The 25,298-nt window shown below is 44.7% G+C and overlaps 4 protein-coding genes across 4 annotated transcripts; 2 read left to right on the top strand and 2 right to left on the bottom strand.

The window, feature by feature from the left end:
* The first annotated feature begins 6,719 nt into the window (after positions 1–6,719).
* Positions 6,720–7,712, top strand: LOC4802970 (uncharacterized). The gene is made up of 3 exons (XM_001359744.4): positions 6,720–7,128; positions 7,192–7,314; positions 7,373–7,712. The coding sequence occupies exons 1-3, from the start codon at positions 6,803–6,805 to the stop codon at positions 7,515–7,517; spliced, it is 594 nt and encodes a 197-aa protein (XP_001359781.2). The 5' UTR covers positions 6,720–6,802; the 3' UTR covers positions 7,518–7,712.
* Positions 7,713–15,658: 7,946 nt separating this feature from the next.
* Positions 15,659–17,622, bottom strand: Sp7 (Serine protease 7). Its single transcript, XM_002137939.3, has 5 exons — positions 17,401–17,622; positions 16,616–16,996; positions 16,449–16,557; positions 16,101–16,387; positions 15,659–16,038 (listed from the first exon to the last, which is right to left on the bottom strand). The coding sequence occupies exons 1-5, from the start codon at positions 17,468–17,470 to the stop codon at positions 15,734–15,736; spliced, it is 1,152 nt and encodes a 383-aa protein (XP_002137975.2). The 5' UTR covers positions 17,471–17,622; the 3' UTR covers positions 15,659–15,733.
* Positions 17,623–17,818: 196 nt separating this feature from the next.
* LOC6897872 (uncharacterized) lies at positions 17,819–18,608 on the bottom strand. The gene is made up of 3 exons (XM_002137938.3): positions 18,220–18,608; positions 18,035–18,157; positions 17,819–17,976 (listed from the first exon to the last, which is right to left on the bottom strand). Exons 1-3 carry the CDS (start codon positions 18,513–18,515, stop codon positions 17,841–17,843), a joined length of 555 nt encoding a protein of 184 aa, XP_002137974.1. The 5' UTR covers positions 18,516–18,608; the 3' UTR covers positions 17,819–17,840.
* A 91-nt stretch (positions 18,609–18,699) lies between these two features.
* On the top strand, positions 18,700–19,465 carry LOC6897874 (uncharacterized). Its single transcript, XM_002137937.3, has 3 exons — positions 18,700–19,057; positions 19,111–19,233; positions 19,303–19,465. The coding sequence occupies exons 1-3, from the start codon at positions 18,786–18,788 to the stop codon at positions 19,436–19,438; spliced, it is 531 nt and encodes a 176-aa protein (XP_002137973.3). The 5' UTR covers positions 18,700–18,785; the 3' UTR covers positions 19,439–19,465.
* Positions 19,466–25,298: the final 5,833 nt, after the last annotated feature.

Below are 25,298 nucleotides of genomic sequence, written 5' to 3'. Positions count from 1 at the left end.
AGCCTCCAGCCCCCAAGCCTCTTCTTTTCCTCCTCCGCTAAAAGTGTGCATTACCGCCTGAAGTGTAAGCGGATTTAGTGCAATTGACACTTGGGCATTAAATATTGGAAACAGTTTTGCTCACATATTAATCAGCTTTCCTCAAGCTGTGAGTATTATATAAGCACACGCTCTCAGCCACTCATTAGCCGGAGGTTAACGTTAACTGCAGCCTCGCAGGGATGGCAGACACTCCAGCGGGGCGCCTGGTACTCGAGGTATGCGTGTTTTGGCCACGTTACCAGGTTGTAGTGGCAGTCAAATCGAGTTAGGCGAATGCGCTGAACACTAATGGCGGCATTAAGTAATTTCCAGCGTGCCGAATGCCCCACGGAGGAGGACCCCACGGCTCCTCGGTCGGTCCTCCGGTCTGTCGGCCCTCTTGCATTTAAATGGCTTACTCAATGGCATTTTCGTGGTAATTGGCATTTGGCTTTGGCATGTCCGAGTGCCAAACTCTGGACTAAGCTAAATGCATAACCAGTGTGCGGGATTCTGATGCTGATGCTGTTGCTGTTGGTGTATTTTCTCATTCGTTTGCTTGTTTTTCGGTTTGTGTGTGGAGACTGGAAAAACAGAAAAAGCAAATTAGTCGAGATTATGCCCCAAGGCGGCAAAAGGAATAGAACAACATGCCGTATAGTTAGAGGGAATGTTTTTAAATATAAATAACAATTTTAAGGGCTCCTGCACACGAGAAATTTGTGCGTTTTTGCGATGAACAAGTCCCCCGGCACTGTTCAGACTTTTCTAATTTAATTTATTTCGAATGTCAGTGTAAAAGCCACTTATTCATGTGTCAAGTGCCAGCAATTGATTCTGCCGCTCGTCTGAGCTGATTTCCCCGATTTAGCCGCATCTAATGGATTATAGATACTTTCGCCATACAGCCATATAGCCTTATAGATAGACATGTTTCGGGCCCAATTTGCTGGCCAAGTCTGGCGCCTCTCTCAGGGGTTTTATAGCAACGACACAAAAAAGCGAAACAAAATTAGCATTTTTTGTGTCTTGTTTTTTTTTTGGATATTCGATTGGGGTTCGTTCGGGGTTTGGCTACATCTTTTTTCCGCTGGCTTCCGTTTCCTGTTGGCTGGGTTTTTGTTTCGTGTTTCGTGTTTTTTGTTTATCCCAATGCTTTGCACCTTTGCGCCATGCCGCAGACACACAGGGCACACATGCGAGTGAGCGAGCTCCACAGTTTGTTCCTTTACTTAGCTCGGGATCTGTGCGGCTCTGTGTGCTGCGGCTTTCACGGGTATTTCACTGCTCGGTGCGCAGCATCATCCAACCATCCGCAGCATCCTACCGCCACCATATCCTGCCTGCTGTAGGTTCTTGCTGCCACTCCACAATCCTCCACAATACTGTATTCTTGTACTTCTTGCTGTTGCTGCATTGATTGTGGTGGCACCAGCCACACTCACACACACACACACACACACACACACTGCTCTGCACAACAATCGCAAGTGAATTTCACTCAAACAAACGAATTTCAGCGGCTTTGATGGCAGCAATCTTGCGGAGGTCCTGGCATCGACATCGACATCGACATCAGAATCGAGAATAGTGGGTTTGTGTTTCTGTTTGTGTGTTGACTCGAGCCATAAAGATGATTGGGCACTTGTGATTAGTGCCCCTCCGCCTGAAAAGAAAACCAATTTTGTTGAACAACTTTATGGGATAGGCCCTTGCCTTTAAGAAACCCCACTCTTTTGCTGCTTTTCTTCGGGTGAACTATATCATACAATTTTGCAAGGCCTCAGCCTCATTATAGCTTCATTAACACTATGGTTTTCCCTCGTTTCTCTCGTTCTCTGCTGCCGTGTCTCTTATAAACCAGAAAAGTTGTGCCCAACTTTTTGCTAATGGCAGAAACTCGTCACGCACTCCCACCCGAAAACTAAAAACTTTATTGTCACTTGTTACCAAAACAGAAGGAAAACACACACAGCACACAAATCTGAAAAAAGAGAAAAGAAAAATGAACAGAAGAGAGTGAAAAAACTAGATGAAAGCCCCCATACGAAAATGGCAATTGACAAGATTTAAGCCGTGGCTCTGAGTGAAGTTTTCTCTTTCTGTACGTCGACGACAGTCTAAGCTACTTTTCCAGAGCCACAAAGCAGAGGAGCGCATGAGATGAGGATGCGGAGACAGCCGGCAAAGTTTTTCTCTCCTTCCGAGACTCTCCTTCCGAAAATGCAGTGTGCAATGAGGGTTCAGTTCTTCTATTCAATTGACTGCAGGTGCTCGCACACACGTCGGGGAGCGTGGAGTGCTGTGTCAGAAAGTTGGTTAGCCAAAGTCAATGACTGGCGCAAAATCAAATCGTCTTATCCCCTCCGCCCACGCCCACGCCCCCGCTGCTGGCCCAAAACCCCTTTGGATGAGTGGCTGCTGGTGGTAAAGCTGCTGCTCTTCGGTGTCGTGAGCCCTGGGTTGTTGCTCGGCAAATTTCATAAATCAAAATGCCTTCAGGAGGAGGTGCGTGTCGATGGATTCCCGGATTCCATGCACGCCACTGTAATTGCTTTATGCTCTGGAGCGTGATGCGGTCAACATCGCAACGTGAGCATGGCATTTCGGACAGGGTCCAGATTCCCAGCTATCTCTCTCTCTCTCTGTACCCTGTACTCTGTACCCTTGCCTTTTCCCTCTTTTCGTCCTTTTCGTCCATTTAGTGAATTGGAAAAGTTGAAAACTTTTATGATATTCTCTTAGTTTTTGTATTTTTTTATGTTTTGGTGTATAGTTAGCCAGCTACTCGATGCGTTGTTGCTTGAGGACATGGCAGCCACAGCCAGAGTGAAATTCCAGACGGCAGTAAACATTTTTGGAGGAGTAAAGGCACCGAAGTTCCACCGAAAATGCCATGTCCCGTGATGGTCAGGAGCCAGAAGTGTTGTTGTTTGGCCAACAATTTCCAACAGACACAAAATGGTGCGCTGACAAAGCAACAGCCGAAGGGTGGTCATCAAAGCAAAGGAGAAAGGTAAACTCTTTTGTCATAACTTTAAAAATTGCATGGGGAGCCTCCAATAAATTATGTCAGTCCTCAGGCTGTTGCTCCACGTTCGGGCTCCACGGGGCGGTAAACAAGAAAAATATGTATATTTTGATGATAAAAATGAAGATTGCTAGTCATCAAGCGAAACACCTCACCTCTCTGGCTGAAAGTGGGAGGGGCGGGAGTGCATTGCACTCGGATGTCAAAACTAATAAGCAGCTCCTTCCCCGGGGATCGGGTGGGGGAAGCTCTTCATGTGTACCCCCACTATCCCGCTGCTTCCACTTTTCTGTTTCGTGGCAGATTTATGGGTAAATATAAAGCAAAAGGTGATGACATGACGCTCTGAGGCAATGCAGGTGGCAAAAAGTTTAGTGCCCACATCCAAGAGTACATGTGGCACTCCTTTCCTGTGCTCCTGTGCTCCGGTGCTCCTGAGCTTCTCGGACCCTCTGTGTCTGTGTGTATCCGTGCCAAAGGTAAAGCCATTCTGCAGCTGTGTGAGAAATGCAGAGAACAACACAGAAAGCGCTGCATACTTTGCGGCGGTGCGCACTAATTAATGAACGACTTTGGGCTATACTTGCACTACCTTTTCTCTGCCAGTGTCAATGCATAAAGAAATTTTGCTAATTAAAAATAATAGCACTTGCAATAGCAATAGCAATGGCAATAGCAAAAAGGCTGCACAAACTTTGTCTCTGCTCATCCCGATTCCCCTGTGCAATGCCATTTCTTGTGATTATTTTAACAACTTGGCCATGTTGCAGGCGACCAAAGGACCAACGGACCGACCGATGGACCGACCGACGGACCGACCGACCATTCGCTGAAAACTCACAGCTTCACACAGCCATTGTCGGCGAAGAAGTCGTACAAATTGCTCGCGGGCTGCAAGTAATTGTCTCTGGCTCGTTGGCTCGGGACTTGGATTTGGATTTGGATTTGGGACTCGCATAGAAGGCCGCTTTCTGGCTGGCTTTCTGTGAGGCGGTGGTGGTGGGCCCTCAACATCATTAAATGTGTATATAATGGAATTGCTGTGATTTGTTTCGAGCGGAAGATTTATTATCGCTTTGCCATTTTCCAGGCGAAAAAATCGGCTTTATGTTCCGCTTCCCTGGTGACAGAGTGCAACCAGACGATGCGATGGGTCTTTCTGCCACTTTGGCACCACTCTCTCTGACACAATCAGAGTCGTTTACATAAACACTTTTCTGAAATTTATTGCTCCTCGCTCTTTTCTGTGTGTGTGTGGGTGTGTGGTATGTCTATGTCAATGGCAAAAGTTTATGCATTTAATTTGTGCAAAATTTGCTTACAACTCAAATTGAATTAACCTGATGACTCAGTGGAATGTACGAGGCCTTGTGTTCCTTCGAATGATTTCGCCACGAAACGGGCCAACTTTTATATTCTAGAATCTCTGCAGATGCTTTGTTGAGTAGTAAATCCCCATGGGAATCGCCTGCATTTTGTGTGTGTGTGTGTTTTGTTCAACTTGAACTTTTTCCCTCTCGCAATATGTAAACTCATTTGCATTCAAAGTTTTGCCCCCTTTCACAAGTTGTGCAGGGGGCACATATGTTTCCGAACAGAACACTATTAGGTCTTCATCAAATTAAAATATGTTCGCCCTGACGTGAATAGTGGCTACGAGAGAGAGAGATAGAGAGAGAGCTACGAAATTAATTGCCTGCGAAACTGTACACAAATGCCATCTCCATTCCATTCTTCTACTCGAGAAGGTGTGTAATTTTCTAGTTATCAAATAAATTAAAACTTGACTTGACCATGGACCCAGTCAGATCCAAAAATGTCCCCAAAATGTCCTCTCAACTGCTCAACTGTTGAGATGTTCAAACATTTGTCCAGCTGTGGGCGTATGTTTGACACAGATCATATGAGGATTTGTGTGGGGCTTAGGCGACACTGGAGTCGAGGGCTTAGCATGCATTTGTGTGACAAAATGAAATATCTCTGGCATAAGTGAAATTGTTTTACTTTGCCATTGAAAAACAAATTTGCCATTCTACATACATACACATATTTTATTAATATTCAGCCGGAGTGGAGAGTTAACTTAATACCTTAATGGATTTCAAAGCATTCTGGCCCGCACTCTGCAGGTTAAACAATCTCTTTTTTCCCGCATAACTTCGGTCTCGGACAATTGGCAGAAATGTGTTTAATTACACTAGTAATCCCCTAGAATATTTCATTTAATCATTGATTATCCGCAGCTTTTTATATTGTTTGACGAACATTGTACTAAGTGCACTTTAAAATCGCCAGCGATAGACTCTGGTCTGGTTTAAGGTTGCACGAAAAACTGTGATTTATTTTTGTTAATTATTTAGGTTGAATTTCCACCCACTCCTCTGGGGGGCTTGCCAATCGTTTTGGCCTGCGGTGTGTCATCAAATTTGATCGGAATCCCAGGCCGCCCCCACCACCTTTTTGGCCAATTGAGTTTGCACTTAATACCTTTTACGTGTCCGGCCTGCTAATTAATGTCCATCGGCACATCGGACTGGGCCGGCCTGGTGTGGACTGTAATAAATTGGATTTTCTGTTCACATTTTAGTCAGTATTTTCTCTAGGGAGCTGCTGGCCCAAAGCCAGGAGAATTTAAAGGGAATTCAGGTGCCACTGCCACTGCCCGGCTTTAATAATTTGTATTCGTGATCAAACTTTGGCCACTCGTTCGCTGGCATTCTCCAGAGTAAGTGCCTGGCCCTCTGCTCATAAATAGTTCATTGCATTTCCATTAGCCTGCTCTCCCAGCTCTGTTCGTTGACCTAATGTGTGCAATTCATTATGTGCAATTAGAGTTCAATTCAGATGGCCCATCGGCTGGCCAAAGTTCAAGGCCCGTCTAGGAGCGGCATCTTGAGACCATAACACATCGTTAATGGGGTCTATGGCGGTGTGGCGGTGTGGTGGTATGGCGGTATGTGGGGGGAGTCAAAGAAAGTGTAATAATGGGCTCGTTTGTTTTCATTGCACACGTGCCCAGGCATCTGGTGGGGCTTTCGGTTAATAGACTCAACATTTGCGGCCATGTTTTTGCTGGGCAAACATTTGGCATGAAGTGGAGTGTGGAGTGGAGTCCTGTGCCTCTCAATGAGCCACTTTTGTGGTCGGGCTCTCAAATGGCTCTGTTCTGTTCTGTACAGTGTACTGTGCTCTGCTCCATCATATTGCCCGCAAAATGAAATTAAACGCGTGAATACATATTTAATGGGGCAAAAATGTGTGGAATGATTTTGACGTTGATTTTTTTCCCCTGCCCTCCCCTGCCCGCCCGTGCCCTGCCCTGCCGTTAATTGTGTGCAATTTTTGCATTTTTTACGTACAGAACGTACGGCATGGCCTCCAGCGGATGCCTGATTGTTGAAATTAAAAATTAATGCATGATTTTTGAAATGCCGATGTGGATGGCTCTGCAAATAAAGAGCCCACACGGTGCAGGCTGCAGCACTTTCAATTCCAGATCTCTGCGGGTAAATCATGGACGGAATTTCGTTGCGTCTTTTTGTTTTTGTTGTCTACCAATAAATATTATTAATTAACATCCACTGCTTAAAGGCAGCCGCCAATGATGAGGACTATGATACTCGTATTGGTTTAAGTGTTTTTTAATCAAACAATCAATGAGAAGTGTGCCTGGGAGAATATCTCAGGGCGCCGCCACAAACTTGTTTAACCTTTTATTAACACAGCAAAACATACGGGAAAATTGCCAGTATGTCGTTTGACGAATTTGATCGTAGGGCCTCCCATCGCGACAGCCTGAAGTCAACCAAGTCGTTGGCCTCCATCCTGCGAGGACACACAATACCAGTGAGACGAGGAACCCACGTGTCTCCGGCCCGTGTCTCCGGCTTGAAAGCGGAGGTCGCGGAGTCGCTCACCAAATCCATGTCCACTATATTCAGGCAGAGCACTATGAATATGCGGTATGCGGACACCACTCTTCTGGACCTCGAAGATTGGGTGCTGCATCCAAGAAAATTCGACGACGATGTGGATGTCAGTCAACACCCCAGCTACAATATTATGTCGTTCTCCTAGTAAGTTCTACAACTAATCCACATGATGTGTCCCGTATGTACATGATATTCCATTCCCAACAGCGATCTGAATTGCTATGTGAGGTATCTGGAGGCCAAGGAAAAGTACGACAAGCATTTCCACGATGAAATGCAGTACTTCATAGACACTCAAGACAGGGCCATCAATCAGTTTGTCCTGAGGCGGTAGGTAAACATCCAAAATCCCGAGAAGCACCTTCCATAGATTGATTTTCCCTTTCAGCATCTTGTGCTACAATAGTCGTTGGCCGCCACTGCACTCAAAACGGGAAATAAACCGATTCGTTACAAAGTTCTTTCAGCTGACACCCAAGCAAAAGGATCGTCTGCACTATCTCATGAAAACCGATCTGAGTTCGGGATCGTAGACCCTCAAGAGAGCAGCGACAGAGAAAGCGTTGATATAATTACAAATGCAATTGCGCTGATTATTCCAAATGAAAATTGTTTAATTAGCACATTTGTATTCGCAATTATGTTAAGCAATTTCCAGATAATTAGTCTTTGAAAAAAATCCCCCCACAAACAATAAATTTAATTCTCATTGAATATGCTGCATTTAATTTTGTTTTTTAAATGGCTTGTTGAGATTTCGATACGAGAAAAAAAAGCTAAGAGTCAAATCATTTCAGATAATTAAAATTGGTAAACTGTTTCATTTATGCTTTAAGTTAATTACATTATTCCAGATATTTATACTCAAATGTGTGAAGCTTGTCGGGAACTGAAAGGCGAATTCTTTGCCATATGATTTGCTACAGAATTGTTTATACATTCCAAGCAAAGAGTGGACTACTTTTGCCCCCAAGGATCTAAATTAATATATAGATCCATTGAAAAGTTTCAGTTCATTAAAAGTGTTCTTTCTGAAAGCCTCTGGTATTTAAAGTGTCACAGCTTTTCCGGGTCTAATTTGATTAAATTTAATATCAAAACTATCTCCCGTTGAAGTTGTTTGCATTCAACAAATGTAATTTAAGTAAACTTTCATCCATTTGTGCACGTTAAATATTTGATTTGCATTCATAAATAAATTCAATGAATTCCTGCAATAAATGGATTATTTTATTGTTGAATTGTGTGTGTAACAATGTGCGAAATTGTATGTGAGTGTGCGAGTGTTTTCCCAGTTGCTCGACCTTTCTTTTTTGTCGTGCGTTTCCGATAAGCGACAAATGTTATGCCGTTGCAGTTGTATTCGCATTCATAGTCGTGTGTGTGTGTGTGTATTGCTGACAGGAAGTACGTCATTTGTCAAATACTACTTTATGGGCAGTTTTTTTTTGCTGTTGCCGGCTCTCCAGCTGGGCAAAGTGGAGTTTTGTTTGCGCTGCGTAAACACCTGAAAAAGGTCAACTTTATAAATGTTTGCACAACGAAATAATGGACAAAAGGCAGAGCGAAATCCTGTGTAAATGTTGCACTTTAATTTGGTTTTTGCCCCAAGGCCCCAGAATTCTCCATTGGAAATTCATCAATTAGCTTTACAATTTATTGTTTTGCTCAGCAAACAATGTGATGAATAATTGCTGAACAGAGTTCAAAGTGCATTTAAATATTTTACTAAATACTTTAGCATAGCTTAAAGTATTTAAAATCCCATTTGAAACTGTTCTAAGCCTTTTCGGCTTTGGCTTCGGCTCGGGGCAGGTGAAAAGTTTCACACAATTAGTCCAGCAGCCAGAGTGGGGTTTTAGCATCACAAAAGAAAATATTCCGCCCCAATTCGTGCAATGAAACAAAAACCTTTGTATATCTTTTTTTGTAGTCATTCTTTGACACTTTGAAAGTCCCATAGAAAATGATTCATGCTTCAGTGGTCAGGGGATAGCACGGCACCGGAAACTTAAACTCCAAACAGACCCCCACCCCCCGCGACAAGCCATTTCCAGCAGTCAGCTTCAATTAAGGCTCAAGTTGCACCAATTTTAAAGTCCACTTCGGGTGAAAAAATAATATCACAGTAGGTGGTCTGGCATCCGCAGCTTTGAGCTATAAATTATAATTTCCGCATGCTGAGCCAAGCTCTCTCCCACACCGCACCACACCCCACCACACACCTCTTTGCAGACCACCGTCATCATCCCATCGGTACATCGGTCCATCGTCCGGTCGGTCATTCTCCGGTTTTATGACGCTTATGGAAAAAAATTCCTTGCTGCTGCATGGCTGCAAGGTGTGCGCCAATTTCCGGAATATGTGAAAGTGTCTGTGTTCGTGCCGGTGTCGGCTTCGGTCTGCGTACTTTTATACATAATTTTTTGTAAAAAAAAGTTTGGCCCCTGCCCGGTACTCTGTGTTCGTATTCGTGTCGGTGGCACCGACGGTGGGTTCTCTGGCCGGACTCATGCATACATATGTTGCCAGAAGAGCCCCTGGCAGGAAAAATATAATTAATTGCGCTTGAAAAGTGTACAAGAAAAAACTAATGCCTGCATAGTTTTAAAGCAGGTTAAACCACAAACTGGAATTACCTGGAAAGTGGCTAATATCTCTCATATGCAGTGCATGTCCCAGCAAGGGGCCAGTAAGGCCAATTAGGACACAAATTCCTTCCATAAATAGTTTATGTAACTCATACGCTGCTCTGCACAGGAAACTAGTAGCTCAGATCACTCATACGCACTGTTGCCCCTACAAAAATATACCAGAACAGTGAGTGCAGCACCATATATACCATTAAAATTTATGTACAGCATATCATTCTCAAAAACCCATCTCAAAGTTTCACCTTTCCAACAACACCTTCGATTTTTTATGCGTCACAGCCAATTTCCCAGCCACTCATAAACGCTGACTGATTCCTCAGGATACGCCTGCTGCTCCTTCTGCTCCTTCTGCTCTTGCCTTTCCCCATTGGTGTAATGAATGTTGTTTGTTTGCCTTACATAATATTTAACAACAAGTGCGGAGTAGCAATCCTGAGCAATCATTGCCTGGTAGCTCGTTTGTTATACAATCCTTGAGTGGGGTATTTGCCCTGCCAGCAGAAGTTTGCTTTTGAGAAGGCAAACTCGTATCGGAAGCAGTCATGCGAGAGAGTTGAATGATATTTCAATTTGTGCAGATACTTTTGGGGGTGCAAATATACGAGTAAAAATCCGGGGTTTCCTTAAATGGAGAGAACAATTTCAAAGAACTGGAAATTGTTTTGCCTTCGAAAAGTGGTGGGCAGGGAAAGTTATTACTCATGTTAATGGCGGATTCTGCTTTCATAAATATGCGAATTTTATGTTTATTTAACAGTATTATTTGTACGAGTATTGCCTTATTTCAAAGATCATTCCCCAATCAATATCAGCCCGAAATTCCATACGTAAGTGTATCCAACAAACTTCCTGTATTCCTCCACAGATTTCCGTAGTCTATAATTTTTATCATCAACATTCTTTGCTTTACACTTACACACACACGCCACGTTTCTTATGTGTTTGCACGCCGCTGTGCTTCCTGTGGTGCTGGCTGTGGTCCGTGGTCCTGCGTCCTGGTCCTGCCCCACTGGTCGTAACTTCCGCTCAGGACGCACACCACTTGAGTTTTGTGTGGCATTGCAAAATGCATTTTATACGCAATAAAAATACACTTACGGCATTTTTTACAACTCGCTCGCTTTGACTTCTCTCCCGCTCCCTCTGCCTCTACCTCTGCCACGGCCACTGCCACTCTCACTCGCACTCTCACTCGCACTCCCACTTGCTGGGCGATTCCATTTCTTTTGGCGCCGTTTTTCTACTATAATATTTCCTACTTACAAAATAAAAACGAAAAAGTCAGTCCGGTTCGGGGTCTGCCAGTGGCTTGTTTGTGTTCAGTTCTCCGGTTCTGCAGCTCCTTTCGAATCGTTTCGTTTCGTTTCGTTTCTGCGCTGTCCTGCTCGGTTGTGTTCGCTGTTGGTTAGGGAAATTTAATGAGCTACTTAATGTTGTTGTTGCGACTCCTCAGAGCTGCAATTTGGCCTGCTTTATTTCAGCTTGTGTGTGGGTGGGATTTGTGCACTCCTCTCAGTTTACGATTTTAACAAGTTGGTTGTTAAATAAATTTAAATTATACAAGTGTTGTCGCTCCCCCTACACGCCGTTTACTGCGGCTCGATGGTCATTCCTTTGCCTTACCCTCACTCGCCCTCGCCCTCATCCTCATTTTCACTTTCACTCTCTCCCCTGGTAGTGTGTGCGCTACAAGTTTATTAATATTTTCCCCTGCCAGCAAACACTTAATCATCTGAATGGGTCGCCTGGCTTGAGTGCATGATTCCTGTAAAATATCGACAAAAGAAAGGCACGACCGGAAAAACGACGACTAAAAATACACACAAATAAATGGCCTCATCATCGCATTTACCTTTGAGCCATTTTTCAAGTCAAAATGATTTGAAACTTTTCATTTGAGTAAAGGCCCTGCCCTGTAAGGATAATGGAAAGTGCTTGGTGTTGCCCGAAAACTTTCCCCTGAAGAGCATGAAATTTGAATCAAATATTTAGCCATTCAAAAATTTGAAACTTTTCATCAGCTAAATCTACAAAAATCTACAGGAATACAAAATAAACAGGAGGGAAAGAAAATTGAATTTTCCACCAGCAAATACGCAGATAGAAGCCCTCTGGGAACCTTTCCCCTTTCAATTTTTCGACTGCTGTATTACGATTATTGCCCTTTATTTGTTGAGATGTTCTGAAACTCCAATGATTTTTGCTAAATTAATTGTGTCATCTATTTGGTGCGCAACCGAATAAACATTATGGAATATTCGTACATACATACATACATATGTACACACAATCAGCGGCTGTAAAAATCAACTGTTCTGCTGCTGCGAGTGTGAGAGCGTGTGTGTGTGTGTGTTCTGTGCACACTCGATTGGCAATGCACAAAATGCAAAATTTCGAATGCAAATTCGAAATTCAAAATGGCAATGCTAAGTAAATAACGTCATTGCGAAAAGCGGCACAAACGGCAAAATGGCAAACGGCAACTGATGATGTGCCGTACTCTGCATCAGTAGCGGTAACAATCAGCCAGCCAACCAGGCCAAAATTGCATTACTCTGCCCTCCATGACCTCCCTGTGTTTGTGTGTCGTCGCTCTCCGTTTTCTGCTCCTTTCTGCTCTGCTAAAGCGGTAATCAAATGCACACACATTTTCCTTGTACACTACTGAACAAATAAACGGAGAGTTCTTTAAATTCGAAAAGTACCTTGTCCTTTTTATTATAAATGCATTTATTCAAAAATGCAGCAGCAGCAGGAGCTCCCACCTCATCCGTAGAGATTTCCTCAATGCAAAAACGAGCGGTGGGGGTGTGGGGGTCAGCACGAAAATTGCTGCAAAATCGACTTTGGCATTTGTGACGGGTCCCGGCGATGAGTGTGTATTCAGGCCAAAGTCATAAATTGCACAGAAATTGGGGGAATGGAACGGGAATGGTTTCAGGGGATGCCTTCAAATCAGAATCGGGGTAGCGTTTGCGAGTTTCGTTTCAGCTTCGGTTGCGGGATTTTTGGTGGCACTGGCACTGGCAGTGGCAGTTTTGCTATGCATGTTAAATGAAATTATTGCAACTTTTTTTTCAGACCAAACCCCCACATGGCGTATGCGTAACGTTTACTCAATTCATCAATCACCGAATTTCTCTCCCATTTCTCGTACTATGTATATTTTTGCCCAAAATGGATTAGATTTATGCGACAGTTGCCGCAGCAGCAGCAGCCCCCAAAATGCGGCGATATACTCGTACATATATGTATGTGTATAGGTACGAATATTTTTTTCCATGTGTGCAACAACTTGCTGTTTTGTTTAAATATTCTCTTCGAGTGCTTTCTTTTGGAACCCAACAATTCTTTTTGCCACTTAAGTTTAAATTTTGTTTTCTCTATTTAATGGAGGAGTGGAAAGAGGTTTATACGTCGGTATCCCAGTGGCAAATCGTCGGCATTTAATCCAATTTTGTGTGCTGCTGCTGCCCCTGCAGTGCTGCCTGGCACTGTGGAAACTTTTGAAAGATTATATTTGAGTTTGCTAAATAAGAGTTCGTTCTCTTTTGTGCATACAATGTGGCTGAACATAACCGGATGTATATATGGTTGTTAAAACGAGATTGAGTATACCATTCATCTGGAGCGAGAGAGAGAGAGGGAAAAATGTAGATTTTTATTCAAGGAAAATATGAATTGTATGCAATTTATTTCTTTTGGCTTTTGACCTTCCCACTTTCCCATGGTACATGTATTTGCCGAGATCGTTAGCGCTGCTGGCTATTTTAAATGCTGGCAACACAACTCAATTAAGCCTGTAACTGAGTGGAGGAGAAATGGTGGCACACCTGTACCTTTCTACCTACCAGAAATTTGCATCGGTTTAGAGTCCTGGGCCCTGGACTCCGGCGCCAATCGACGGGGCAGTCAGTGGGGTGCAGAACACCACACCTGTCTGCCCTGTCTGGCAGTTGGACAAGTCGTTTTGCCACTCCATTGCAACCGTTTTCTCTGTGTTGGTGTTGCCAATCCCCTCCTCCATCGCTCTCTCTCTCTCTCTCTCCGATGCCCTCTGTGTGCGTGTTAATTACATTTGGCTGGCATTTTGGGCAAAAGTTCGGAACATCCCCCGACCCCCCTCAAAATTGAATTACAACTTTTTCGGTTGCATTTTGCCAAAGTGTTTTTTGTATTCATTTGCCGCATTTATCCTCAAACACACACACATGACCAGAGAGTAGTTGGTGTAACTTTTCTTTTTTCTGGCCAAAAGTTGAACCAAGTTTCTGGCAAAAGATAAGTCAAACAAAAAAAAACAGAACAGAGCTTATAGCTGCAGTTTTTCATTAGAATTTAGTATTTACTTAAACATTAAATTAGATTTTAAGCGAGGAAAAGGGGTCTAGAGAGCATGTGAGGGCCTCGGTCAAATGCAACCCAAGCCACAAAGGATCCTTTAAACCTTTTGTCTCTCTGCTGTAGGATCCTGCAGGCATCATTAACCTTTCTGCGGACGCACACATAATGAGGGGCTCCGGCTATTGTCTACTTCGCTCCGCTCCGCCCTAAAATGCAATCAGCCTGAAAACAAGATTGAACGAGGGGGAACGTTGTGAGTTGCTGCGGACACCGCAACTCTACGGTTATACCCGATACTAAGTCAGTATGGCTCTTCTCCGGCAGACGCCGCTAATATTAAACGACACGACAAAGAGTGCGTGCGAGAGAGACAGAAAATCAGTCTGAGCGTGACGTCGGGCGCTGCGTAGCCACTGCAAATTGATTTGTTCCTTTTGGCTATAAAAATGATCTGATCTGATCCAGATTCAGCAATCTAATAGATATGGTCATTATCTATGATTCTGCGTTTTTAGTTTTCTCAAATCTGCAATATTGTGGATGCAACAGATTTTCGTCCTTTGTGGGGGCGGATGGGGGTGGGGCGAAATTCTGAGATATACGTTTTATAGTGACATCTTAAAGGAGTGTGTGTACCAAATTTGGTTACTCTAGCCTTAATAGTCTCTGAGATTTGTGGTTGCCTCAGATTTTCGTCCTTTGCGGGGGCGGAAGGGGGTGTGGCGAAATTTGGACAGGAAACGGTCAAGGTCCGATATCACAGGAGTGTGGATACCAAATTTGGTTGCTCTGGCTTTTATAGGTTCTGAGATCCTTGAACTCATATTTTACAATTGGCAAAACCGACCATGAAACCTGTGTGTTAGAGTGAGACAGAGCGAGAAAGAGTGAAATAGTTTTCGTGATTCTGGCTGTAATAATTATACGATCTGGTTCAGATTTTGCACTCTAGAAGATATAGTCATCTTCTACGATTCTGTGTTTTTAGTTTTCTCGTATCGTCGAAATTGTGGATGCCACAGATTTTCGCCCTTTGTGGGGGCGGAAGTGGGCGGGGCAAAGTTTTGAAATATTTTTGGAGTAGTGACATATCACAGAAGTCTGGATCCAAAACATCGTTGAGCATTAGGCGCTGAAGGGGACGGACAGACGGACAGACGGGCGGACGGACGGACGGACAGACGGACAGACGGACAGACAGACATGGCTCAATCGACTCGGCTATTGATGCTGATCAAGAATATATATACTTTATGGGGTCGGAAACGATTCCTTCTGGACGTTACACACATCCACTTTTACCACAAATCTAATATACCCCAATACTCATTTTGAGTATCGGGTATAAAAAGGGTGGAGAGGAGTGGCGAAAGGATTCTTGCATAATAGAAATTCATTGCCAAATTACATAGAAAATCGTTGAGGGTGCTAAGAAGGTGCTGGCGGGCAAGTTTGCAGCACCAGAATCTCGCAAGTTATTCACCAAGGCACTCCACTCCACTCGGCACTCCATTGCCTTGCTTTCCAGCGAGAACAACGATTTTAATTACCGCAAACTGCGCGGCTGTAAGCGCATTACGTATACGCAGCGTTGCAGGAGCAGCAGCTGATAAAATCGCATTGAATGCAAGTTAATTAAAAGACGCCACGCGCAATGGCCAAAAAAGAACTCGACTCGCCTCGCCTCGACTTGACTTTAATTAAAACTTAATTTAAACAAAAGATACACAATCCTCGCACCAGAATACTCCTCAAGGCCGAAGCGTGCTCTCGATCCAATCCATGTAGTCCCTCACAGAGGTGTAAACGCCCGGCCAGCCCTCGAGACCACAGCGATTGCCAAAGGAGACCACGCCCTCCTGGAACCAGGCCTGCTCGAAGCCCCTTCGCATCAGCGGACCCCCGGAGTCGCCATCACAGCTGTCGCGGTAGAACTCCCCGCCGGCACAGAGCTGAGCGCCGATCAGATTAATCTGCCGCGTGGCAAACTTCCGGACACAGGACTCGTGATCGTTAACGGGCAGAGAGAGCCTCTGCTTGATGTTGCTCTTGCGTGCTGGAAGATTGAGCACTCCTATTACAGTAAAAACTCTCCTTGAACGCTTTTATCGGACGTACCTGTGGTTGTTCTTCCCCAACCGCTGACCACCAGCTGTTCTCCCACGTTGATCGCCTGGCGGGTTGTGGCCAGTGGCAGGCACACCGGCTGAATGTACTCGTTGAGTGTCACAGGCTCCGCCAGACGCAGCAGGGCAATGTCATGGTAGCGATGACGACTCGCGGCATCGTATTCCGGATGGACAATAGTCTGCTCAATGGAGCGCTCTATGTAGGGGGGATTGCAATCACCGGCTATACAATCGATATCCTTGCTAGTGTCGTATTCGCCCAGGCGTACAGAAGTTCTGGAAGGTTAAAGAAAACAGATTGATTAGGGGCTTGAGAAGAAAAGGTGAAGCTACTTACAATTGTCCGACTTGTGTGGCCACTTCCCCTGTGACACAATGTGCAGCCGTCAGGACATAACGACTGTTGATCAGACTTCCACCGCAACTTAGCTGTCGCTGACCTTTGCCTGAAAGAGAGAGACAATCAGGCCTCTGTTCCTTATGGATATGTCAATCACAACTCACGATCCACATACTCCAAGAGAGCCATCCAGGTGAACTCATCCAAAGCGGTGTCATTGCCATTGTATACCTTATCGCTGAACGAATGAGGACCACACTTTGGAGGCACCGGCAGTAGATTACCCGGCCCCTGTTGGCCACCAAACACCGTGGGCCTACTGCTGACAATCACCGATCGCTGAGTGGTTGTGTCTGCAGCCCCGTATCCCCTATCGTTGGTGCAACAGACATGTGGCTGGCGACCAATGCCATTGTAGCACTGTGAGTTGACCAGGAAAGAGCGATCTTCGCTGCTCACAGAGCTCTGCTGGACGACACTTAGCAGAGTCGGACAGTCATAGAGCGATACACAGTAGCCTTGCCGCTGGTTGGGATTTCTACAGCCTGGAAGTGGGAATAATATCACATTGTAATGCAAGTGCACACGGATTGATTTACATGACAACTTGTTTGGCATCGAAACTAGTTTGTTGTCGCGCTGTTGATTTGCCCGAGAAGTCATTGCCATTCTACAAATTAATTACTCCAGCAAGAATTTAATTGATAACAGAAACCGCTTCATTGACGTGCACATAAAAATTTAATGTGCGATTATACTTTTTTGTAGGTTCAAGAAAGTAATTTGCTCTGCAGCGAGCTCAAAAATTGAATTGAATTGAACTTTTTCTTTGATTTATTCGAGTCATTCACTGCAGGCGCACCTCACACATCTCTCACCGATGTTGGGTTATCCCCTGGCAAAGTCCATGAGTCAGAGATTGGATAAATTCTGACTTTTAGTTACTTACTTTCTTGGGCTTGCACTAGAACCAGGAGGCAGGTGGCAAAAACCCCCAGCGACTGGAATGTTGACTTCATCTTGGGAGTATTTCCCACAATTTGCACAAAACACAAATCAAAGTAAATCAAATCAAAACACACGAGATTACGCACAACGACCTCGAGCGGAAGGGGAGGGGAGGGAGACTACTCAGACGGAGACGGAACGCTGAGACGCTGACCAACTGATCGCAAAGTCGGCTCCGAGAGGCCTTTAAATACCGCCATGCGATTCGGGGAGATAGTGATCAGGGTATTTGGGAGAGCGTGAGAGCAACATCGTGAGTGGGAGAGGAAATAAGCAAAGCTTTTGAGTAAAGCTTCAAAGCGATCGAAAGACAAACTTGTAAAGCTTTCTTGCGTTTAATTTAGTATTCAATTTTTTGGATGGTATCTTCGGTCTTCACACTTAAGTAAAATTGGTATTCATTATCTTATCATAGTGACGCTTCTCAGCAGGCGACAGCTTGCAGAAGCCCTTTTCAAACAGCTTCAACTCCTCCCTGGTATGCAGCGGAGGCCAGAGAGTGGTGTAGCTCATGGTTCTGAATATAAGTAGGATATTTAGTACTCAGATATAGACGGAAGCTCAGCAGATCTTACCTCACGAATTGCCAGGCACAATCTGCTGTTGGCTGATTCTCGATCAGTTTTTTGACCTCTCGATTGAGTTGCCTGTTATAGCGTCGCTTGGCCTCTCCATAGCGCTCCAGACAGCGAACATACCTTAAGAAAACACGTTACAAATTTGAAATCAGCCGCCCCACCCAAAAGGCATTGAAGCTTACAGTGGTACACGAAATGTTGCAAAATTCGGATCGATGAAAACTTCCAAATCATCGCAGTAAGGTGGTGTAAATTTCGGATCATATTTTACTTCAGGCAAGTCCTGGTACCCTGGCACAATGTGTTGCTTGTCCTTCTCATGACGACGACTCATATCCGGAAAACCACTCGTAAAGTTTTCATCGATAGTGACCGAGGCGGTCCAACGGGAGTACCGCGCGATAGCAGCTTGCTCCTGGGTCGATCTAACTCCTACCACCAATGACTTTCTACTGCTAATGGACTCTCTGGTACTCATGGTGACCTATGAATGTATAATCCTGTTTATCTGTGGAATTTTTTGGTATGTTTCGAGTGGTATACGAGAGAATTATGACTGTGGAATGATTACTTTTGACCATTTGCCTACTCTGATGGGAGGAGATGATCCATGATCGATAATCCATGTCACAGTAACCTTGCACTTAAACTCAGATTCTATCCCTGCATCACAAACAAACAAACTTCCATAGTGATAGGAACTAAATATCTATATATCCTTACATTATATATACAAATACCTATCACAATGGAAGAAGATATACCTATTGATAGGAAGAGCAGAGTGTCCGAACTGCGGAAAAGCCTCAACTTTCGGAGTTCCTCTGTGATAGACACTCGACACCGGCGTAGTACAGAGTTGAAAGATATTCCCAACGTGGATGAGTCAAAACAACTCGCTCAATTCAATATGAGGAACGAGGATGAGGCATTTCAGATCAGGGAAAAAAAGTTGCAACACGGCGATGATGCCGATGCTATGAGTCGCTATCCCAGTTACTCAAACTTTAAGGTTAATTAGTAAGTATCCACGATGGTGAAGATCAATCTTTCGGAACATCTTCTCTCTGCAGCTCCTATGTCTGCCTTCATCGCTATTCGAAAGCCCGTAGGGATTATGAGGCACAGTTTCAGAAGGAGATCGCTAACCTGATTAATTTTCAGAGCACTGCCGTCGATATGTTCAGCTTGGTTAGGTAACCGTAACCGTAACCGTAGGCCTGACTAGAGCTTAACCATAATAATGGATGCCATTTTTTTCATAGGAACATGGCATACACCTCTTTGTGGCCGCCGTTGCATAATGAGGCCGAGCTAAAGTACACGCATGACAAGGTTTTCCAACTCACAAAAAAAGAGAAGAAGCGCTACAAAAAGATAATGTCTACGGATTACCGATGAATTTGTGCAATAAAATATACATATATATTTTGTTGTGTTTTACAAGAAAGCCAGAAAGCATCCTTCAACTTCACTTTCGCAACGGGAGCCAAATCAGCTTGCACTTCTGCCGCATTTCCTGCCATACTCGTACTCTCTGGGCGTCTTGGCCTTTCGTCTTCTGCCACACTCTCTGGGCGTCTTGGCCTTTCGTCCTCTGCCACACTCTCTGGGCGTCTTGGCTTCTCGTCTTCTGCCACACTCTTTGGGCGTCTTGGCCTTCTTGCCGCCACATTCTCTGGCCAGCTTGGCCCTCTGCTGCTGACTGTCTGGATGGCATGCTGATGTTTATGGGTCGTATAGTTATTTATATGCAGCATATTCTTGACAAATTGCGAAATCTCTCTAGTTTCACCTTTAACGTGCAGCAGTGGAATTTACATTTTAATTTCATTCGATGCATCTTGTTCCAGATGGAAACAAAAGAAGCCCAGAGCATGGAAAACAAGCGGCAACTAAAGTAAGGCAAAAATCAAGTACAACTTTTGCGGAAAACTTGTTTTTCTTTTGCCTTTTGGCATCGAAGCGTAGCCCATCCAGTAACCCATCTCCACCTCCATCTCCTCCACCTCCTCCACCACCTCCACGCCTCGTCCGCCTTCAGCCTGTTTAGCTTCAATGAATGCTCTAACGCTCCGTTCCACTCCGGTCTTGGGATGTCACTTCCCCCATTCCTGATGCCTATCCTGTCTCCTCTTGTTGGGGAGCTTTGTTTTTTGCTGGTCTATTCATAATTCTACCCCTGACTAGGGCTACGGCTGCACAAATTGAAAGGCAAACACGTGGCCCCCTAGTTGGCCTTATCACCGGCTACATTGGGATTTTGTAGCCTCTGTCCCATGTGACACTTCGTCATGTCCTCCTCCTGCCTGTCGGTCACTGGACCAGTACCAGTATCAGTACCAGTTTGAGTCACAGACTGAATTCTGGATTTCGAGTTTTGTGATGAGTAGCAGTGTCACTACACTTTTTTGTGTGTCTGTTTGGTCGTTTTGTGTGCCTTTTCCTGGGCCTCCATCCTGACCGACTCCTGACTGGGCCATTTTTTCGTTCTGTGGGCTTAGGTCAGCACTTTGCCATTTTGCCATTTTCATAGCTGCATGCACCATGGCTCCCATTGTCATCGTCTCATCGTACTATCGTCCCATCATCCCATCGTCATTGCAGTCCGTCTGCGTGTCCACTTGGGCATTGTTTAATAATTTTCCTGCTTAGACCTGGGCTTTTACGGGAGCATGCCGGAAATTCCAGCCACCGGTGGCGTCGCACGTAAATTCTTGTTGGAAATTTTTGTCCTTCAGCAAAAGCTGTTGCTACTAAAAACTTTAACTTTTCCTCTGTGCCCCCATAATGATGGCATTATGAGGAGAGCCAGAGCAAGCCTCCAAAGCCGATGATACGGTATCATTGCTAATTTTCTTGGCCACTGCCCTTCCACTGCCAGTTAGCCAGCCAGTCAGCCAGCCAGCCAGCCAGTCAGCCAGCCAGCCAGCCAGCCAACAGTTGGGGCAAAAGTTTAAACAAAGTTTAAGGCATTTACTCAGGCATCTTCAGTGGAGAAGCAGCAGCAGTATCGTCAGCAAACTGCAGGAGCTAGACAGCCATCAAAGGCAGACAGCACTTCAGTTGATTTCCGGTCGAAGGAGCCATCGAGCAGCTGTAGTAGAAGTCCTCGGACTCAATTGTGTGTGTGTGGATTCCAATGGGGTTGCGGCTGTTCGAGTGGCTTGTATATTAATTGAAATTGAAAACACTTTCGAGTGCCCATCAAGGGCCGACTCATGCCGGTAATTATAAGTGAATTCAATCCAAAAGTAATCAAAAGTTATACGAATTTCATGGCCATTACTGAAATTGTTTTTGGCTGTCAGAGTGTCCCAGTCCCAGACCTTAAATATTTATTAGATACATACATATACACATGTATGTACGTATATTTCGGTGCAGCCAGAACAATGTTTTAATTAAACAAAAGAAGCAAAAAACAAAAACGGGAAAATGCATAGAAATGCAACGAAATTTATGCCTCAATTTGTGTGGCTCTCTGCTGTACCTGCTGTTAAGCATAAATTCCGCAGCAAACTAGCAAAAAATTTAAATTAGCTGGCACTCGGGAAATGGGGAAACGGCGAAATGTGGAAAACACACACACAGATAAAAAAAGGTGTGGCAACAGAGAGCACCGTAGAGGGGATGTAGTTGGCTTTTAATTTGCAATTGACCCTCCTCGTCGTACTCCTCCGTGTAAGGCCCTCTCCCCTTCAATATTAATGAACTGTAAAAAGCTGGAGCGGGTAAACAAAGACAAAACTCAAACAAATGCAAAAGCAAAAGGGCTACGAGCAGTGCACACTGTATACAGTAGAACACATGTTCAATTAGCTAAATGCCAGTTTTGTGTGGCATTTTTATGGTTTGGTCAGTGCACCATTTTGTGTTCTTTTCTGTTCTGTTCTGCTGCCCCTATTTTTTATGCAGGGGAAATGCAATTCATAAATCGCTAGCAATTTAATTAGAACTGGGAAGCGCTTCAAGAGCGTTTTCCCAACACACTTTTCCAGTGAACGAGATTTTCCGTGCCGTGGGTTTTCAACGTGCGGCCATTAAATTAAATTTCAATTAGCCGTACACACACGCCGTACTGGAGTGTGGGTGTGTTCTGGCCATGTTAATCAGTGGAGCGTGTGAAACGAAACTGTGGCCATTATTATGTGGCCGCATTGGCCAGAAACTTTGCAGGGATTTCGTGGATTTTGGCTTTGTTGTTGCTTCCGTGTTGCCATCCACACATTGTTTTTGGTGGTGGCAAAATGTTTGCCCAGGCTTAAGGTGCACCAAAACTTTGTTTAAACTTGGTTCAACGCCAGGTAACTTAAGAACCGACCTCTTGTGCATGAGCTAAGACATCTTTAGGATACATCGGTCTCTGTCTATGGGGAATCAATGATTTTAATTTGCTTAAAACTTCAAGGGACATTCAATTCGGAGCACAGAGCATTCGGGATAAGTATCTTATTTAAAAAAGTGCCACATATCTCGAGTGCTGTACCAAAGAAGATTTCTATCCTCTTGTTACCTGATGTGAGAGCCACTTCAAGATCCACTTATGCCTGAAGTAACCCAACAAACCATAAAGCCCTTAAAGCCCTTATGCCTATGATATCTAATTTGATTAGCCTGTGAGCCCAACAAAACAACTTGTGCAGTCGCATTATGAAAAGCGCAACTAGAAACCCATTGACCCACATTTTTGTCCCGCTTAAATGCTCAGACGTGACCCATTCAACTGTCTACCCATTTTGTCTCCATTGCTCAGAAGGCTCAGTGTGTCGGCTCCCCCTCTGTGTGTGCGGCAAGAACAACAATGGGGTTGCAGTTGCAGTTGCAGGGCCCCACTTACACGTAGACTTGAAATGCATTTCACTGTCGCCCCTACAGGCCCATCGTTTGGACTGACGCAAATCCCTAAACAGCAAGCGGCGACTAGGAAACAAGTCAACACGGCCTAACAACAGTGCCACCAAATGCTGCATGTGTCCCAGCCGCACACAGGCAAGCACAAACATGGCAAAGTCCGTCCACTCTCCTGTCCGGCATGGACATACATGACCAAAGTCAGCGAGAAAGTCGAGTCCCCGCCGCCTGGCGTTGCATTATTAACATTTGGGATTCCCAAGCGTCACAAGTGGCACTCGCCTGTGTGTGGTGCCGACACACACAGCTTTCGCGGTGCGAGAGGGATAGCATCGCATCAGCCCGTCTCGTTTTGGCGGCGCAAGCAATATATCGCCATCGCACACGCACGCCAAAGAGAGTTCTGCAAAGGCTAAGAGAGCGAAAGCTCTGGCCGACGAGCTCTCATAGCCCGAAGTCCTCTCGGCTGCCGACTGCCGACTTCGTATTCAGTGTGGTTCGTCCTTTGCTGTGAGGCAGTCGAAGGACTGCCAGTCGCGCACTAAAGTATGCTATCCCTTTTTTTTCGCCTCAGAAAAAGTTTGAAAACTTTTTACGAAAAAATGATACTTCAGGAGTGGAGTCCATGGACTCGCCCTCACTCTGACTTTGGGCTTTGAGAATGTATTGACATAGTTTCAGTTTCAGATAGTTTCTCGCTGGCTTGAAAGTCATTCAGGTGCAACGTTGAAAGGCGAAAGTTCTTGCCCCCTTTGCCCCCTTGCCCTCCGTCCTCTGCCCCCTGGCCCGCGCCGCCAATGTATTTATTTTTATTGCTGTTCATTAGTTGGCAGTTGCCATAATTTCAATTTTATAGTTTCGCCAGCATTTAATTTATGGCGAAAGCCGAAACTTTTGCGCCCCCCAAAAATGTTTTCAGTTAATGCATTTTTGGGTGCAGTGCAGAATTTTTGATTGGTTTTTCCCGCGTGGGGGCACGAAAGTTTCGCATTGCAAAATTAATTTTCCCACCGAAATAAAAGCGAGAAAAATTAAAGTCCATTTTAAGTATTTTGTGGCACATAATTCATATCGTACATAAATACGAGGCCCACCCGCATGAAATAAATCAGACGAAATTGATTTCTCCCACCCCCGCCGCCGCCACCGTTCTATGGAGGAAAATATGTAATTTGTGGAGCGGTTTTATCGGGGGTACGATATCAAATTAAATGTAAGCCGCTTTGCATCGCAAAATACTTGGGAATCCCATTGAAATATTTATGCCCAATTGAGGACCTCAATTGACCTTCACAGATATTCCTTCCAGCTGGTCGGAGGCCATTAGCGCAAATTGAATAGTCGTATAATAGTCCTAAAATTATGTGAGGGGTGGTGGGAGGGTAGACGGTAACCCCTTTAATAACCCAAAAATTTCATTTGTTCTCCTCCTCCTCCTCCTGTATACTTTTTTTCTGCTGGCAATTTAACTCTTCTATGTGATACGTGTGTGAAATGTAATATTTTCATCTTTTTCCAGGTGGTTTTTCCGCTCGATGGGCGGGCAAAAAACTTGCCAACACGCAAATGCTGGCAGCCATAAATTTTAGCGTGCTTTTGTGCTAAAAAGTGGCCAACAGTTTTGTTTGCCACGTGCAGTCTCGTTTTTGGCTCCCTGACTTTTTACACATGCCATCAGGGAGGGTCGCTTACCACTCCACTCCACACTCCACTCGGATCCAATCCACTTCCTGTCCCGTTTGTGTGTGTGTGTGTGTGTGTGTGTCTGCATACCACTAGAGCGGAAGTCCTGATCCTCCTGACAGGCAAGCTAGGCAGCAATTGCAGCATATTTAGCCGCTTGTTTTGTGAAAACTCTATTTAATTTCAGTTGTTCCTTGTTTCGTTTTCGTTTTTCGGTTCGCTCACGTCTCAGTGCACTTTTCCACTGTGTATGTGTCTGTGCGTCGTGCCCCTTCCTCATTGCCTCTCATTTTTCATCTCTGCTGCGTGCAGCGGGTATGGTATTTCGGTATTCCTTCGCCTTTTCCTTTTACCTTCCCGCTCTTGTCCAGGGGTCCGGCCCAGCCGATTTTGCAGCATTTAATTTAAGTTACAGCACAAGCTGCCGAGATTTATTACTGACCCTTAACAAGTCTCCGCTGTCCGGCTGGTTGCATGCCCCTTTTTCGTGTCCTTTCCTCTCAGTTCTTTCACCATTTTTTTGTGCGTTGCCCCCAAAAGAAGAGCCGGAGGCAGGACACCATATACGAGAAGTACTTTTTTGTTTTTTGTTTTTTTTTTAGCTGCCTGTCCTTTCAAGTGTTATATTTTTTGTGGAAAATTACACAGCAAAGAACTTTTGGGTGAGTGCTAGAACAAAGGGAAAATGCTTCGTTTGCATAAGAAAAAATATCAAATGAAATGA

Source organism: Drosophila pseudoobscura, chromosome 2 (assembly GCF_009870125.1).
Source record: "Drosophila pseudoobscura strain MV-25-SWS-2005 chromosome 2, UCI_Dpse_MV25, whole genome shotgun sequence".
In the NCBI taxonomy this organism is placed as follows: Eukaryota; Metazoa; Arthropoda; class Insecta; order Diptera; family Drosophilidae; genus Drosophila; species Drosophila pseudoobscura.
This window is presented reverse-complemented; position numbering and strand designations above follow the sequence as displayed.

Excerpts from the sequence above, each read along its gene's own strand:
- LOC4802970 (XM_001359744.4), top strand. The coding sequence starts at position 6,803 with ATGTCGTTTGACGAATTTGATCGTAGGGCCTCCCATCGCGACAGCCTG. Across the intron at positions 7,129-7,191 it reads AATATTATGTCGTTCTCCTA|CGATCTGAATTGCTATGTGA; the intron begins GTAAGTTCTACA and ends CATTCCCAACAG. Across the intron at positions 7,315-7,372 it reads AATCAGTTTGTCCTGAGGCG|CATCTTGTGCTACAATAGTC; the intron begins GTAGGTAAACAT and ends TTTCCCTTTCAG.
- LOC6897872 (XM_002137938.3), bottom strand. The coding sequence starts at position 18,515 with ATGAGTACCAGAGAGTCCATTAGCAGTAGAAAGTCATTGGTGGTAGGA. Across the intron at positions 18,158-18,219 it reads GCAACATTTCGTGTACCACT|GTATGTTCGCTGTCTGGAGC; the intron begins GTAAGCTTCAAT and ends TGTTTTCTTAAG. Across the intron at positions 17,977-18,034 it reads TGTGCCTGGCAATTCGTGAG|AACCATGAGCTACACCACTC; the intron begins GTAAGATCTGCT and ends ACTTATATTCAG.
- LOC6897874 (XM_002137937.3), top strand. The coding sequence starts at position 18,786 with ATGGAAGAAGATATACCTATTGATAGGAAGAGCAGAGTGTCCGAACTG. Across the intron at positions 19,058-19,110 it reads TCAAACTTTAAGGTTAATTA|CTCCTATGTCTGCCTTCATC; the intron begins GTAAGTATCCAC and ends TTCTCTCTGCAG. Across the intron at positions 19,234-19,302 it reads GATATGTTCAGCTTGGTTAG|GAACATGGCATACACCTCTT; the intron begins GTAACCGTAACC and ends TTTTTTTCATAG.
- Sp7 (XM_002137939.3), bottom strand. The coding sequence starts at position 17,470 with ATGAAGTCAACATTCCAGTCGCTGGGGGTTTTTGCCACCTGCCTCCTG. Across the intron at positions 16,997-17,400 it reads TCTAGTGCAAGCCCAAGAAA|GCTGTAGAAATCCCAACCAG; the intron begins GTAAGTAACTAA and ends TCCCACTTCCAG. Across the intron at positions 16,039-16,100 it reads TTGGGGAAGAACAACCACAG|CACGCAAGAGCAACATCAAG; the intron begins GTACGTCCGATA and ends TCAATCTTCCAG.